Here is a 12,827-nt window from a genome sequence, read left to right as displayed (position 1 = left end):
CAGATCACCACCCTCTGAGCTCAGCCAGTCAGCCAGTTCGCAACCCGCCTCACCGTCCACTCATCTATCCCACACTTCCTCAGCTTCGTTAGCAGGATGTCGTGGGAGACAGTATCAAAAGCCTTGCTGAAGTCAAGGTAGACAACTTCCACTGCTCTCCCCCCATCTACACAGTGGCAATGCCGTCATAGAAGGCTACCAGGTTGGTCAAGTACAACTTTCCCTTCATAAATCCATGCTGACTATTGCTGATAACCTTCTACTCTTGCTCCTGGAAAGTAATCCTTGGTTTTCCTGGTATGATATGAGCCAGCTGCTCATTTCTTGAAGAGACAATGTCAAGCTAAAAGGTCTGTATGCAGAATTCTGATATTCCCCTTTCCCTTACCAGTAATACACTAGGATATTTTAGCAGCAACATACAGAGTGTCATGTTTCATGATGTCTAGGTAGTTTTGCATTGTGCATTTTAGTAGATTCGGAGAACTAGAAGGATTCTAATAGGTGCTTCCAAATGAGCATAGCTTTGTGGCTTTCATTGTAATGTTTGTTGTCCTGGTTTTTTGTAATTTTAAAGGTCTTTAATTAATCTTTTCCATCTGTAAATTTAGGTGGAAAAGTGCAGTTTTCATTATTCTTTGTGGAAACAATGTAACAGTCCCCCTGAAATTCAAAAATGCAGCTGCATGCCATGAGTGCTTATAGATTTGCTAGGGCCTAAAACTACTCATTTTATTGCATTTAAAAAAAAAAAAAAGGCCAAAAATAAGACTTGGAGTGCAAGAAAGGCATTTGTGTAAGAGTTAATGAAAATATGAACATGACAGAGGCTGAGAGAGGCTTAATATGGCCCTGTTCTTTCTGCTAACGTGCCTTCATCTCGTTATCATTAAATTTGCTTGGTAGTCAGATTTTGGTGCATGAACATTTAAAAACAAAGTAACATGCTGGCAACAGAAAAAGCATGAGAACATCAATTCGATCATTTTTTACAGATATTCATAAGTAATTAACACAAGTTCCCTGGGTTTGGGGAATTTTTCTTTTGTTTTCTTCATCTCCTTTATTTTTATTTTTTTAGCTCTTTGTGTTTTTCACCTGAAATCAAAAGTGAGAAGGAAGCGCTAACAACTGCGCTGCGTGTCCATGTCACTCCCATAGAAGGAGCCCTTTCCGCGGTATCTGCTGCCACCATGTGGCCAATGCGAGGAACTGCGCCGGGGGTGTGGGCGGGCGTGGTGGCGGCGTCTGTGTGGGGCGGTGGAGGTCCGAGGAGCTCCGGGAGCATTTTGGGCACTCTGGACCCTCCCGGGCCCCATACTGTTCCGCAGAGCACTACTGCCGCTCTACTGTCTCTGCTCTGTGCCGCCTGTCTGTACGGCAATAGGGCCTCCCGAGCAAACTGTGCATTGCAGGAAAACGAAGAAATAGAGTTTCTTTGTTTACACCGCTCTGCGCCACCGTCCACCTATGTCTATGTTGTTTGGTCCTCCACGCACCATAACGCATGCGCCTAAAGTGCGGAAGTGGCGTGTCTAAGTTCTAACGGCTCTGCGCTGCGAATCCCACAACCTTTACAGTGACTCCTCCTCTAGGCGTTAACGCGCATGCGCACGATCACTTCAAAAATGGCGTCCGTTTCTACTAAGTCACTAACGCTGCCGATGACCAGTCCCCTCCCGGGCCACCAGCTCTCCGCAGTTTTCCCCCATCTATTTCGCTATGTCTTTTCTCTATTTCCGCGTTTTTGTAACCGAGCCCGCTCCGGCATCGGACCGTTGTGGCTCCTAGCTGCCTCTGCTCGCACGGCGGTATCCGATTGCTTCATCCTCACAACTGATTGACAGGTGCCTGCCCCAATGATGCGCATGCGCACTAGCTGTGGCACTCACTGCTGCCGCCTAGTGAAGAAAATTCCGTACTGCAGGAGCTGTTCCGCGCGAGTGCAGATGCTCTCACTCGGCGCGCGGACGGCAAAACCGTGCAGCGAGCGGTTCAGCTGGGCGGCACTGAAACAGCGGGAACCGCGCAGAAAAAAACACAAACTGGGCCGGAAAATGAACCCCTGTCCAACCGCGTGGGGAAAAAACAACACTTTGCTGCGCGCTTCTTACTCCCCTGCATGCAGTGCAGCAATGGCTATGTTCTTCATTCTGGCAGGCAGCACAGCATGTTCCTCACGCAGGAATGCGGAAGTGGTGTATCTGAGTTCTGACCGCTCTGCACAGCAAATCCTCCAGTCTTTATTATGATTAGTCCTCCGGGCAATAGCGCGCATGCGCCTGAAAACATATAAACGGCACCCGTTTCTACGGACCGCTCAGGTGTGGGCGGACAGCCAATGCTTGGACTGCCAGGTTAGTGGTATTCTCCTCCACCTTCCACTACCCCAGTAGTTGTGCAAACAGCACTTGCTCCATTCACACCTGTAATCTCAACCGTTTTGCTGTCCAGGCTGCACACGCAGCTTCTCAGCATCTTGCTGTGTTACTATTGAAATTTGTGTTCCCCTATCTAGTAAAAATTTCACCAATTGTTTTTGAGGACAGACTGGAATCAAAATATGTGAGCCATCATAGCTCATCTGTTGATAAACCTCCTCTTGCCAGACAGGCAGACCCCGTTGCCTGCAGATCATTACTCTTTTTTTTTTTTCCTTTATGCCTGTACTGGAACTGTTAGGTCACAGCCTGAACCGGTGATTGAGCACCTGCTGAAGGGGTGTAGCCAGCCCTGAGAGCACAAGTGGAAGCAATTCACATGTGGGACCAGATGGGGCTGAGCCTGGCTCCACCATTCCCTGACCTCATTTAAGGCTGGCAGCTGAAAAGGAAGCTTTCTACCTACCTAGCAACTGCCTCCTTTGGAGTGTTGGATAAGCCTTGGACCTCAGGAAGGGGTAAGAGACTCTTTATTACAGGATTGTGATCTCTGCTTTTCCTGGGGGGGGGTCTGAAACTGGTTCAAAGCAGCTATATCTGCTATGTGTGTTCTTCCAATGCCCTCCCTTTCTTCTCTACAGGAGATAAAGGGATTATCTCCTACTCGTTGAACTGCTGTTGAAGGAGTTGATGTGTGTTCATCTTTTTTCCACTACTGCCTTGTTTCTGGAATGCTTCACTTAGCCCTAAGATAGCCCTAGTAGGCTGACAATGTGTTGCAGCTCTGGAAATGCTGAGGCAGATCCTTGCGCCAGTTGTGTAGGGAAGAACTGCCAACGAATCGCTCCATATCAAAACCGATCCCGTGGATATTTTCAAGCCTTGGGCGAACCGGACGGAGTCTCGGACTGGTGAGGCCAGGTACGGAAGCTGTTACTACTGTGCTTTTTCTAAAAGTGGCTCAGCTGTTTTGTGTTGCTCTGTTAATCGTTCCGAACCACGCTTGGCTTCGCTGCATGAACCTGTCCTATTGATACCAGCTTTTTTAATCACCTCAGATGCTGGAAAACAAAATAAAAAAATAATAAAAAAAAGCATGACACCATCAACTCGATGACTTATTAATAAAATTTTTAACAGATATTCGTAACCACTTAGCACATGTTTCTTGGGCTTGGAGGCATTTTCCTCGGTCCGGGACCACCGACGGCTTTTGCTCCCAGCGGCCCCTGCGCGCGCCGCGGCACCCGATTGGCTCGGCGTGGCACGTGACCGTCACCTGCGCGCTCCAGCATCGCGCACGCGCGCTAGCGCAGCGGTCCTCGCCGCTGCCACGCATGGAAGAGGGTTCGGAAACGCAGACGCTCGAGGGCTGCTGCTCTGCGCCGTCCCTCGTCCATTCCGCGCTCTCTTTCGTCTCTGCCCACGTTCGCAGCCCTGGGAACGGACCGGCTCGGCTCACAGCTGCCCCCGAGCGCCTGGCGGCATCCGATTGGCTCATTGCCGCGCTGGACTGACAGGCGTCGCCGACCACTTCCAGCCCTGCACCGCCCCCCCCGCCATTCAAAAGCGCGCTCGGTAGCGGTGGAAGCTGAGCAGCTGGGCGATTGGTGGTGCGCGGTGCTGGCTTTGAGCGGCCCCGGCTGTGCGGCGTCCCTGGACCGGCACGGAGCGGCTCCGGGATCACCCGAAGCGGCACGCTGCCGACTTTCCTAGGAGCCGCTGGACGGGCTTTTCCACCCGCCCCGTCCCGGGCAACAGAGCTCCTTCACGTCGCGGTGCCTCACGGCTCCGGGCACCCCGCCGCGCGCTGCAGGTAAGCAGCCACGTGCGCACGGCGCTGCCATGTTGCTCGGCGCGTGGCCGCGCGGGCGCTGCCTGCAGTACCGCTCGGCGGCCAGAGGAGGGCAGCAGAGACCGCGGAGCTGTCGTGGGGGAAGTCGGGAGGGCGCGCGAACTGCTCTATGGCTCCGCGGGGAGACAGCAGAAATCGTACTACGGAGCGGGAAGCAAGCAGGAAAACGTGTCGGGCCAGACTTGCAGGGCAGCAGAGAGCCGCGGAGCCGCTTCAGTGATGACTTGCAGAAACAAACTTCACAACTGGGGAAGGTTATAAAGCAGGTATGTTCATTACGGCACTGCACCCACACGCCGGGTGCAAGGGGGGCATCCCCATCCTAGCTTGCACATCGAAAGGCAGAAAACTTTCATATTTAAAGATCCAAGGCATACATATTCCTAGCATTCCTGAGGGAGGGAGGGACTATTACAATTAATTCCAAGAAATCATTATAATATGCTCCACCTCAGGGTCACACCCCTATAGCATGCATAGTTCCTCCTGTTGGTCCTCTTCGGGGGTCGTGGGGATGAAGACCGTATCTCTTCCTCACTGTGTACTCTTGATCTTGGCACGGTTGATGAGCGTGATCCAGCTTTGGCTGGTTTTCTTCAGGATAAAGTCTCCAGTTCAGTTCCAATGACTAATCAGCAGCTTCTGGGTTTCCTTGCCCCATTAACCTACATCCATCTTTAATTGTTTGTTTGAAACTGTATTCTGCCCTTTCCTCCCTCAGGAGGATAGGGGGCTGTGGGGGGCCATGGGGTGATATGGGGCCACAGGGGGCTGTTGGGGGCTACAGGGAGGGATGTGGAGCTATAGGAGGTTGGGGGCGGGGCTGTAGGGGTGGATATAGGGGTATATGGGGCTATAGGGTGGGCTATAGGGGGATGGGGGGCTAGAAGGCTTTTCCTTCCTTTCCCTTTCTTTCCTGTTGTTTCCCTTCCCACTTCTCCCCACACTTTTCTCCCTTCCCCTTTCCTTCCCCTCCCCTTTCCTTCTCTTCCCACTACATCCCATGTTTCCCTTCCCTTCCATTCCCTTCTGTATCTTGTTATTTTAGGTATACTTTAAGCATTGGTGTGCTTTACTGAGAACGTTTCTTCCTGCAGTCTGTTATTTCATAGCAGGGTGGGTGAAACGCTAGTCATGGAAATTTAAATGAGAATAGAAATTGTATTGGAATAGAATATGATTGTTTTGTGGTCTTAAATCTGAAATGTGCTTTCTCATTGGGCTTTAGGTACAGCAGTTGTTTAATAACGACTTTGGAGGAGTTTTCAGTATCCAGTCTCCTTATAAGGAAGAAAGAAGGTTTCTGGAGGACTTAATCATGAGTCAAGCTGCCGCTAAACCTCCACTTCCAGAAAGAAAGCATGTGAGGACATTGTGCATCTAATCATTAACGATGATGGGTACAGGCTGAGAGCGCTGGGGCTGTTCAGCCTGGGGAAGAGAAGGCTCTGGGGGAGACTTGATAGCAGCTTGCCGGTACCTGAAGGAGGCCTGCAGGAAAGCTGGGGTGGGACTTTTAATAAGGGCAGGTAGTGACACACTGAGAGGAAATGGCTTTAAACTGGAAGAGGGTACAATTAAACCAGGTATTAGGAAGAAATTCTGTACTGTGAGGGTGGTGAGACACTGGAACAGGTTGCCCGGTGAGGTTGTGAATGGCCCCTCCCTGGAAGCATTCAAGGCCAGGCTGGCTGGGGCTTTGAGCAACCTGGTCTAGAGGGAGGTGTCCCTGCCTATAGCAAGGTTTGGAACTAGGTGATCACAAGGGTCTGGATTTTGTGTTCTTGTGCGGGGAATTTTGGGGATGTGATTTATTACCACCATAGCTAACACTGCGTGGGCAATTTTGACGTGCTTTGACTTGCCAGTGCTTTCTGTTGTCTCCACTTGCCTGGAAGCTCCTTGAAATGTATGTCTGATCTGGAAATCTTATTTCCTAGCTTTTGTGGCATAAAGAAGCATGGAAAGGTGATGGAACAGCTTGTTCTAGATGCCATCTCCAAGCAATTGGAAGAGAAGAAGGTCATCAGAAACAGTCAGCATGGATTCACCAAGGGAAAGTCGTGTTCAACCAAGCTCGTAGCCTTCTGTGATGGCATCACCAGCTGGATCGATGGGGGGAGAGCAGTGGAAGTTGTCTACCTTGACTTCAGCAGGGCTTTTGATACTGTCTCCCACGACATCCTGATAATGAAGCTGAGAAAGTGTGGGATGGATGAGTGGACGGTGAGGTGGGTTGAGAATAGAGCTCATTCTACGTGGCTGTTGAGCGCTTTGCAGGTATTGATCTTGCAGAGGGATCTGTCTGGCCGCAGGACTGTGGTTGGATACACTGATTCCAGCAGAAACTCAGTAAGCAGCGGCGACCTGTGCAAAGCGCTGCTCGGCATGGACCTCTGCTGAGGTGAGTGGGGGCTCAACGTGTTGCTCCTTGTTCACGTTCAGTGCTAACAGGAAACTCGCGCATCATTTCTGTTTCAGCTGTCCCAGCGCTGCGATCCCTTGCTGCTGGGACACGATGTTTGAAAAATGATGCATGTGCTGAGCTCAAATCTCTCTTGCAGGAATCAAGGGTTGAGCAAAAAGAATGTTTGGGCCAGGTGACCGCAGAAGTCTGGCTGTTTTGGTTTGTGGCAGCTGATGGAAGCAGGTATTCTTGGGACTGCTGAGTGCAGCCTGTGAATGAATTCATTGGCACCTGTTAGTGTTCGGTGTCCTTCTCTCCTTAGAGTTGCAGTTGAAATGGACGCTTCTGGTCTGATGTCCAGCCTGTTCCCACATGCTCAGATGAGCCAAGTTTGCAAGGCCTGGCTCTTGGTTGGTGATTTGTGCCCAAGGTCAGAGAGTTGACTCTTCTTGGCTTGGAGAGATGTTTTCCAGTTGCATGTTGTATTATTTCTGTGGCGTTGACCTCCTGAGCTCCAGCCCTAAGTGGGGATCCAAGTACTAACACAGAAGGAATGGTTTAGCTAGATGTTAACTTTGACTGGAAATGCAGTGCCCAGGGCTGCGCACACTTCTGACAGTTGTGAGTGTAAGGAAAGGCATGTGGTGGGTGAGGGCTTTGGTGGGTGAGCATCACCCTGCTGAAGAGCAGGCAGCCGAAGGTTGAGGGAAGTGGGCTTGTTTAGCTTGGAGAAGAGAAGGCTCCGGGGAGACCTCATTGTGGCCTTGCAAGACTTGAAGGGAGCGTATAAACAGGAGGGGGAATGATTGTTTCCGAGGGTGGATAGGGATAGGAGTAGGGGGAATGGTTTTAAACTGAGACAGGGGAGATTTAGGTTGGCTATTAGGAGGAAGGTTTTCACTGAGAGGGTGGTGATGCGCTGGAGCAGGTTGCCCAAGGAGGTTATGGATGCCCCGTCCCTGGAGGTATTGAAGGTAAGGCTGGACGTGGCTCTGGGCAGCCTGGTCTAGTGGCTGACGACCCTGCACTCAGCAGGAGGGTTGAAACTCGATGATCTTTGAGGTCCTTTTCAACCCAACAGGCCATTGATTCTGTGATTCTGTGAAAAGGAGGAGGAAATGAGGTCATCATGGAAGCACAAAGGCAAAAATCCACTCGGGAAAGAAATTTGTAAAGCAGTCTGGTAGTAGTTGTGTATTTCTGCCATCTCTTTGGTGATTTCCTTGCAGGTGAACTAGATGGCTGCCATACCATGCTCTTGAATGACAAAAGGACGATAGTGTGGATTTTGGGTAGGTCCTGCACTGCAAGGGATGCTGTTGGGAGGAAGTGTCCATCTGCGTGAGGGTAGGAAGGCCCTGCAGAGGGGTCTGGGCAGGCTGGATGGATGGACTGAGGGCAGCAAGTGCCGGGTCCTTTGTCCACAACAAGCTCCCAGCGGCTTCTCCAGGCTTTGGTTGAGAGAATTCCAAGCATGCAGTGATTGTAGAGTGCTGGGGTGGCGTTTTGGAAGAGCGTGGTCTTTGTGAAGTGGTGTTGTCTCCCCACCTTGTCCAACATGGTGGAGCAGGCTGGTGGCCCTTAGTGATGTCACAAGCGGCTAGAGTGAGGGGAGGAGCAGTGCGTGCTGTGTAGCTTCATTGGAGCGCTTGAGCTCTGGCTGAGTAGGTTGCTTTGTGCACCTGTGCAGCGCCTGAGTAGCTTAGTGTTGACAGCAGCGCCTTGCGCAGCGTCTTGTAGGTAAGCTTAGGCAACGTGGGATAGGCGGGTGGGCAGTGAGGTGGTGAGAAGTGGTGAGTGGCGGAGCTGAGAGGGTTGAGCTGAGCAGCGCAGTGTGGTGGGAGGCTGTAAGCAGCGCTGTTCCCCTGGGGTGGGTGCTGGCTGCGGCCTTGTTGGCCATCTTCATCGATGGCCTGGAGGAAGGGATAGAGTGCGGCCTCAGCCACTGCTGGGTTCAGCTGAAAGGAGATGAAGCGGTGTTTGAATCAGCGGGGTGCTGTGAAGGTAGTGCAAGCATTGTCTGTCAGGAGCATGGAGCTGAGGCAGGCAGGTGATACAGTGAAAGGTTTTTCTTTGGATGAGTGTGCATTTGTGTGTTGGATAAGTGTGAAGGCATTTAACTTCCTCAGGGTTTGTGCCAAGGATGGCTGGGCCCCGGAGGTTTATGTTGGTTTTGTTTGTTTGTTTGTTTGGGATAGGAGAGGGGAATATTTTCACAGGAAAATTAGTATTGTATTTCTGACAGCGTGTCTTGGAGCGAGTGGATGGGAGTGTTGTGCTGTGTGCGTTCTTGCATGGCTGGCTTAGCCCTGCTCCCTGACCTGCTCTTTCTCTCTTGTCTCCCCACCCTGTGCCCGCTCCCTTGGTGCAGCTTTTGCTCTGGAAGAACAGAGCGAAGTGTCAAGGAACGGCTGCCTTCAAGGAACTTGTCTGCCTTCTTCTGATCTCTTGCCAGGTAAATGCCGTGTTTTGTCCCCCCGCATTGTTTTGCAGCCTGTGTTGCGCAGTTTTTAGTAATGCAGCCTCATCAAGCTTTGCTGTGACACTTGTCACGTGTGTTTTTTTTCCACTTCCCGTGCAGCTCTCACCTCTCAGTGCCCTGCTGACACCTGTCAGTGCCCTGCTGCTCCAGGATCGTTGTGCTGTGGGCCAGTGAATCTGCTGCTTTGTGCCAGAGCGCCCATCTGGTCGTACAGGGCTAGGGACTTGGTGAAACGCTGCATAATAGGCTATCGTGTTTGAATAGACCGGACACAGTGGTTGTTTGTGGGAGACCAATTGCACTGGCAAATTCCAGAGAGAATGAATGCCCGTGTTTGGCATTGTCCTGGTCTCAGCAGAGCAGTTGTTGTCATGACTCTTCTCAGCACTTCCTGAGCATCCAGCCTGGCAGTTCGTGCTGAACGTTCCTGGGAATCACGGCGGAGTCTCCCTGTCCTTCCTGGTCTTTTTCATGGTTCTGCTGAGGTTTCTGGCGTACTGAAAGAAAGTGTACCGGCTAGGCATGCGCTGCAGCCCGCACTGAACTGTGTGGAGTAGAGAGTGCTTGCCGGAGCCCTTAGCAGCCTCAGAGAATATGTGGTAGCAAATAACATTGAGACGTTCAGAGGGAGCTGCTTCTTTGGGCGGTTTTTGTGTGTAGTCACTGCAATGCTAACTGGAGCGTGTTCTCCTCCAAATGACAGATTTTGCTGCAAAAGTGAATCGGTTTCTTGAACACCTGCCTATGCCAGTGGATAAGTTGTGGTGGTTCTGAAGGAGTCTCTCAACCAATACAGTGGTGTGTTAACTGTTAATAACTGTGGAGTGTTTCTTTTCTGTTCCAGCTTGTCACGCTTAGGCTGATGGCCATGGCATGCAATGAGATCAGCTGTGGGCCTGAGCTGGCATGGACGGAGGTACAGTATGAAGCTGTGCTTGTCCTTTGTTCCCTGAGTTGAGGCAGCAGAGTGAGCCGCAGATCTGCTCTCCTGCTTGTCAAGAGAGAGAGAATCCTTCCAGATGTAGCGGTGTCACTGAGAAGCTGCCTCACAAGCTTTATTTCCTTGCTACGGGCATCTAGGTGGCTGTGAAAGAATAGTACAGACAGAATCAGATCAACCAGATCCGGCGTTATAAACACACAGAAGCATTTTTCCCCTCCTGCCAGGATATTGTCACCCAAGGGCGTGTCATTGTCATCTTCAGCAAGGAGAGGAAGGTGGCACTTGTAGCGAACCGAGGATTGGGTCTGTGGACCAGCTGCTGTGCCCAGTCTGTGGCTGAGACCTCCAAGGGATAGGTTAGAGGAAGTGAGCGGACTCTTGCGCTCCTTTTTGGCAAGGCACTAGTGCAAGTGTGGCAAGTTGTTCAAACTGCTGGAGCCGTCTCGGTTGTGGTGTTTGCCCTCTTCTTTTTTTGTCCCCTGAAATAACTGTAGAAACAGTAAATATAGTGTGCTCCTGTTTGCCATTGGTGCTGGTTGAACTGCTGGAGAGAGCTTGCTTTGTGCTTGCAGTGGCACCAGATGTTTGCATCTTGTGAATTGCAGCTGTGGCTTTGGTTTCCCTCTTAATGGTCTTCTGCCATCTTAAACAACTGACCTTGGAGAAAGAGTGCCGGAAGGAACGGGGCTAAAGGGGCAAGGGCAGCTGTCTGCGTCAGTGCCATTGCTGATTAGTGTGGGTAGAGGGAGATGCGTCTTTGCATTGCCTGGCGATGCTGCTGCACAGCAGGCAGAGAAACGAGTGTTCTTAGAGTTGCAATTCATTTTGAAATGCCTGCCATAAGGACTGAGTGCATTTCCTGCAGCTTTCTGTGCAGAGATGCTCGTCACCCTGAGGTCCTCCTCGTTTGTCCTCGGCTCCTCCCAACGGCCTGTGCTCTTTGTTTCAGACTGCTAACCAGGGGAAGCCCCTGGTGGTCGATGACGAGTCAGCTATCAATATTCCAGCCCTTGCTGCCGCCCATGTGATTAAGGGCTACACTGCCCAGGCACCGGATGAGCTCTCCTTTGAGGTAAGTAGTTCAACGCGTTCCTTGTTGTCGGGTACAGAAGAGTACAACGTGTGCAGATTCAGAGAAGCTGTTTTGTGTGGCTAAGGGCCATTTTCCTTCCTGTGGCTGTTGCCCCACAGCATCGCTCCTGTGTTCATTTTCAAATTCAGGAGAGTGTGTCTTGGTCAGTTTGTGAATGCTGAAGGGAGCTCCCAAGTTTCTACTGGGAAAGAAAACAAGCAGACGTGCGTCAGTACCCACGGGCACACACAGAAGGCTTGTAGTAAAAATGAGTTGAGCTGCGTGGGGGTATTTCCTAGTGTTTTACACTGGCCCTGCTCACTTATGCCTGCGGTTCAATTGCAACTCTTCCATACCCTTTGGCAGAGAGCCTGCTGCTTTTGAGACCCGTTTGGTATGGAAGAGCTGTATTCTGTATGTTGTGTACTGTAGTGACTCTTCTACCTCCAAGTTCAATTTTACAATGGGCAACGTCTGCCGTGGTGCAGTTGCTCAGATGTTTTTCGCTCTTTTGCAGAGCAGAAGGCGGCAGTCATTTGAGCTGTGCTTTCGTCCCAGCTGTGCTGAAGCTGGGCTTGATGTTGCAATCTCTTGCAGGTGGGAGACATCGTGTGTGTCATTGATATGCCACCAAAGGAGGTGACCAGGTGGTGGAGAGGGAAGCATGGGTTTCAGGTAGGCACAAGCTTCCGACGTGACAGCGCAACTTCAGTAAAGTCAGGCCTCTCAGCTTGGAGCTGCTCTGCCTGCACGGGGTTGCTTGTGGACGTAAACAGTTTCCGTGTGCGGGTGTCAGAGGACTTTCCCTTTTGCTCTGGAGGAGAATGTTCCGTGGTCTTCGGTTCAACAGCTCCGATATTGAAAATGCTGTCTTCGATATTCTGCCTCTCTTGTTGTTCTTGTTACAGGTTGGGTTCTTCCCTAGTGAGTGCGTGGAACTGATTAAGGACAAAGTTCCCCAGTCCGTCATTGATTTGGTGCCAAAGCCAGGTATGTATGTTCCATTAGATGGTGCAGGGAAGTAACATGGAGCCTTTTTTGCGTGCGTTCCGTGTCTAACACCTCCTTTTTACATCCCATGTTGTACTCTGTGTTGATCATCCTTTATGGAGACCATGCAGGCCCGTTGAGTCGGATAGTTGGTTCGCTGCTATTCTTGTTGTCTGTTTTCTCTTCTTTAATGATGGTCGTTGATGATAGGTTGAGCAGCAAGATAAGCCTGAGGACTGCTCTAAGCTGCATCGGAAGGTGCAGAGATTTGGCCAAATGCTAATGTGTTTATGACTGGACTTGGGAAGATCCGTTTTTGTGTGTAACTATTGGAAATGGTCTTCCAGTTTTTACGTGCTCTGTAGAACGAGTTCTGCTTTGCCTTGTCCAACCGAGCCAAACCTGAACTGAACTGGCTTCTTCCTGTTGTTGTGCAGTGTCAAAGAAACGGGGCAAGATCATCACCTTCCTTCATTCGCTCGTGAAGGCCCGCCCAAAGAAAGTGAAGCAGCAGGAGACGGTGAAGGAAAGGGTGTTTGGGTGTGACCTGGCCGAGCATCTTCTCCACTCTGGCCAGGATGGTAAGGAACAGCCCATTCTCGGGATCTTCCTCTGGTGGGAATCTGAAGGTTCAAGAGAGATCACATCTAGCAAGGAGCAGGTTGATACCCGTGTAGAAACATGGGATGGGAGCTGA

General features: G+C 51.0%; 1 protein-coding gene and 1 long non-coding RNA gene across 2 annotated transcripts; both read left to right on the top strand.

The window, feature by feature from the left end:
* Nucleotides 1,048-3,506, top strand: LOC110400216. The gene is made up of 3 exons (XR_002439706.1): nucleotides 1,048-2,357; nucleotides 2,683-2,899; nucleotides 3,023-3,506. It is a non-coding gene; the product is annotated as an uncharacterized LOC110400216 (long non-coding RNA).
* On the top strand, nucleotides 4,353-12,827 carry LOC110399556 (rho GTPase-activating protein 32-like). Its single transcript, XM_021398474.1, has 12 exons — nucleotides 4,353-4,502; nucleotides 5,465-5,599; nucleotides 6,177-6,640; nucleotides 6,801-6,886; nucleotides 6,966-7,073; nucleotides 7,873-7,935; nucleotides 9,015-9,098; nucleotides 9,970-10,041; nucleotides 11,018-11,140; nucleotides 11,738-11,815; nucleotides 12,049-12,130; nucleotides 12,568-12,827. The coding sequence occupies exons 8-12, from the start codon at nucleotides 9,988-9,990 to the stop codon at nucleotides 12,825-12,827; spliced, it is 597 nt and encodes a 198-aa protein (XP_021254149.1). The 5' UTR covers nucleotides 4,353-4,502; nucleotides 5,465-5,599; nucleotides 6,177-6,640; nucleotides 6,801-6,886; nucleotides 6,966-7,073; nucleotides 7,873-7,935; nucleotides 9,015-9,098; nucleotides 9,970-9,987.

This window comes from Numida meleagris, chromosome 5, assembly GCF_002078875.1.
Source record: "Numida meleagris isolate 19003 breed g44 Domestic line chromosome 5, NumMel1.0, whole genome shotgun sequence".
NCBI lineage: Eukaryota > Metazoa > Chordata > Aves > Galliformes > Numididae > Numida > Numida meleagris.
The sequence above is the reverse complement of the archived record's forward strand: the minus strand, read 5'-3'. Positions and strand labels throughout refer to the sequence as shown.

Excerpts from the sequence above, each read along its gene's own strand:
- LOC110399556 (XM_021398474.1), top strand. The coding sequence starts at position 9,988 with ATGGCCATGGCATGCAATGAGATCAGCTGTGGGCCTGAGCTGGCATGG. Across the intron at positions 11,141-11,737 it reads CGGATGAGCTCTCCTTTGAG|GTGGGAGACATCGTGTGTGT; the intron begins GTAAGTAGTTCA and ends AATCTCTTGCAG. Across the intron at positions 11,816-12,048 it reads GAGGGAAGCATGGGTTTCAG|GTTGGGTTCTTCCCTAGTGA; the intron begins GTAGGCACAAGC and ends TTCTTGTTACAG.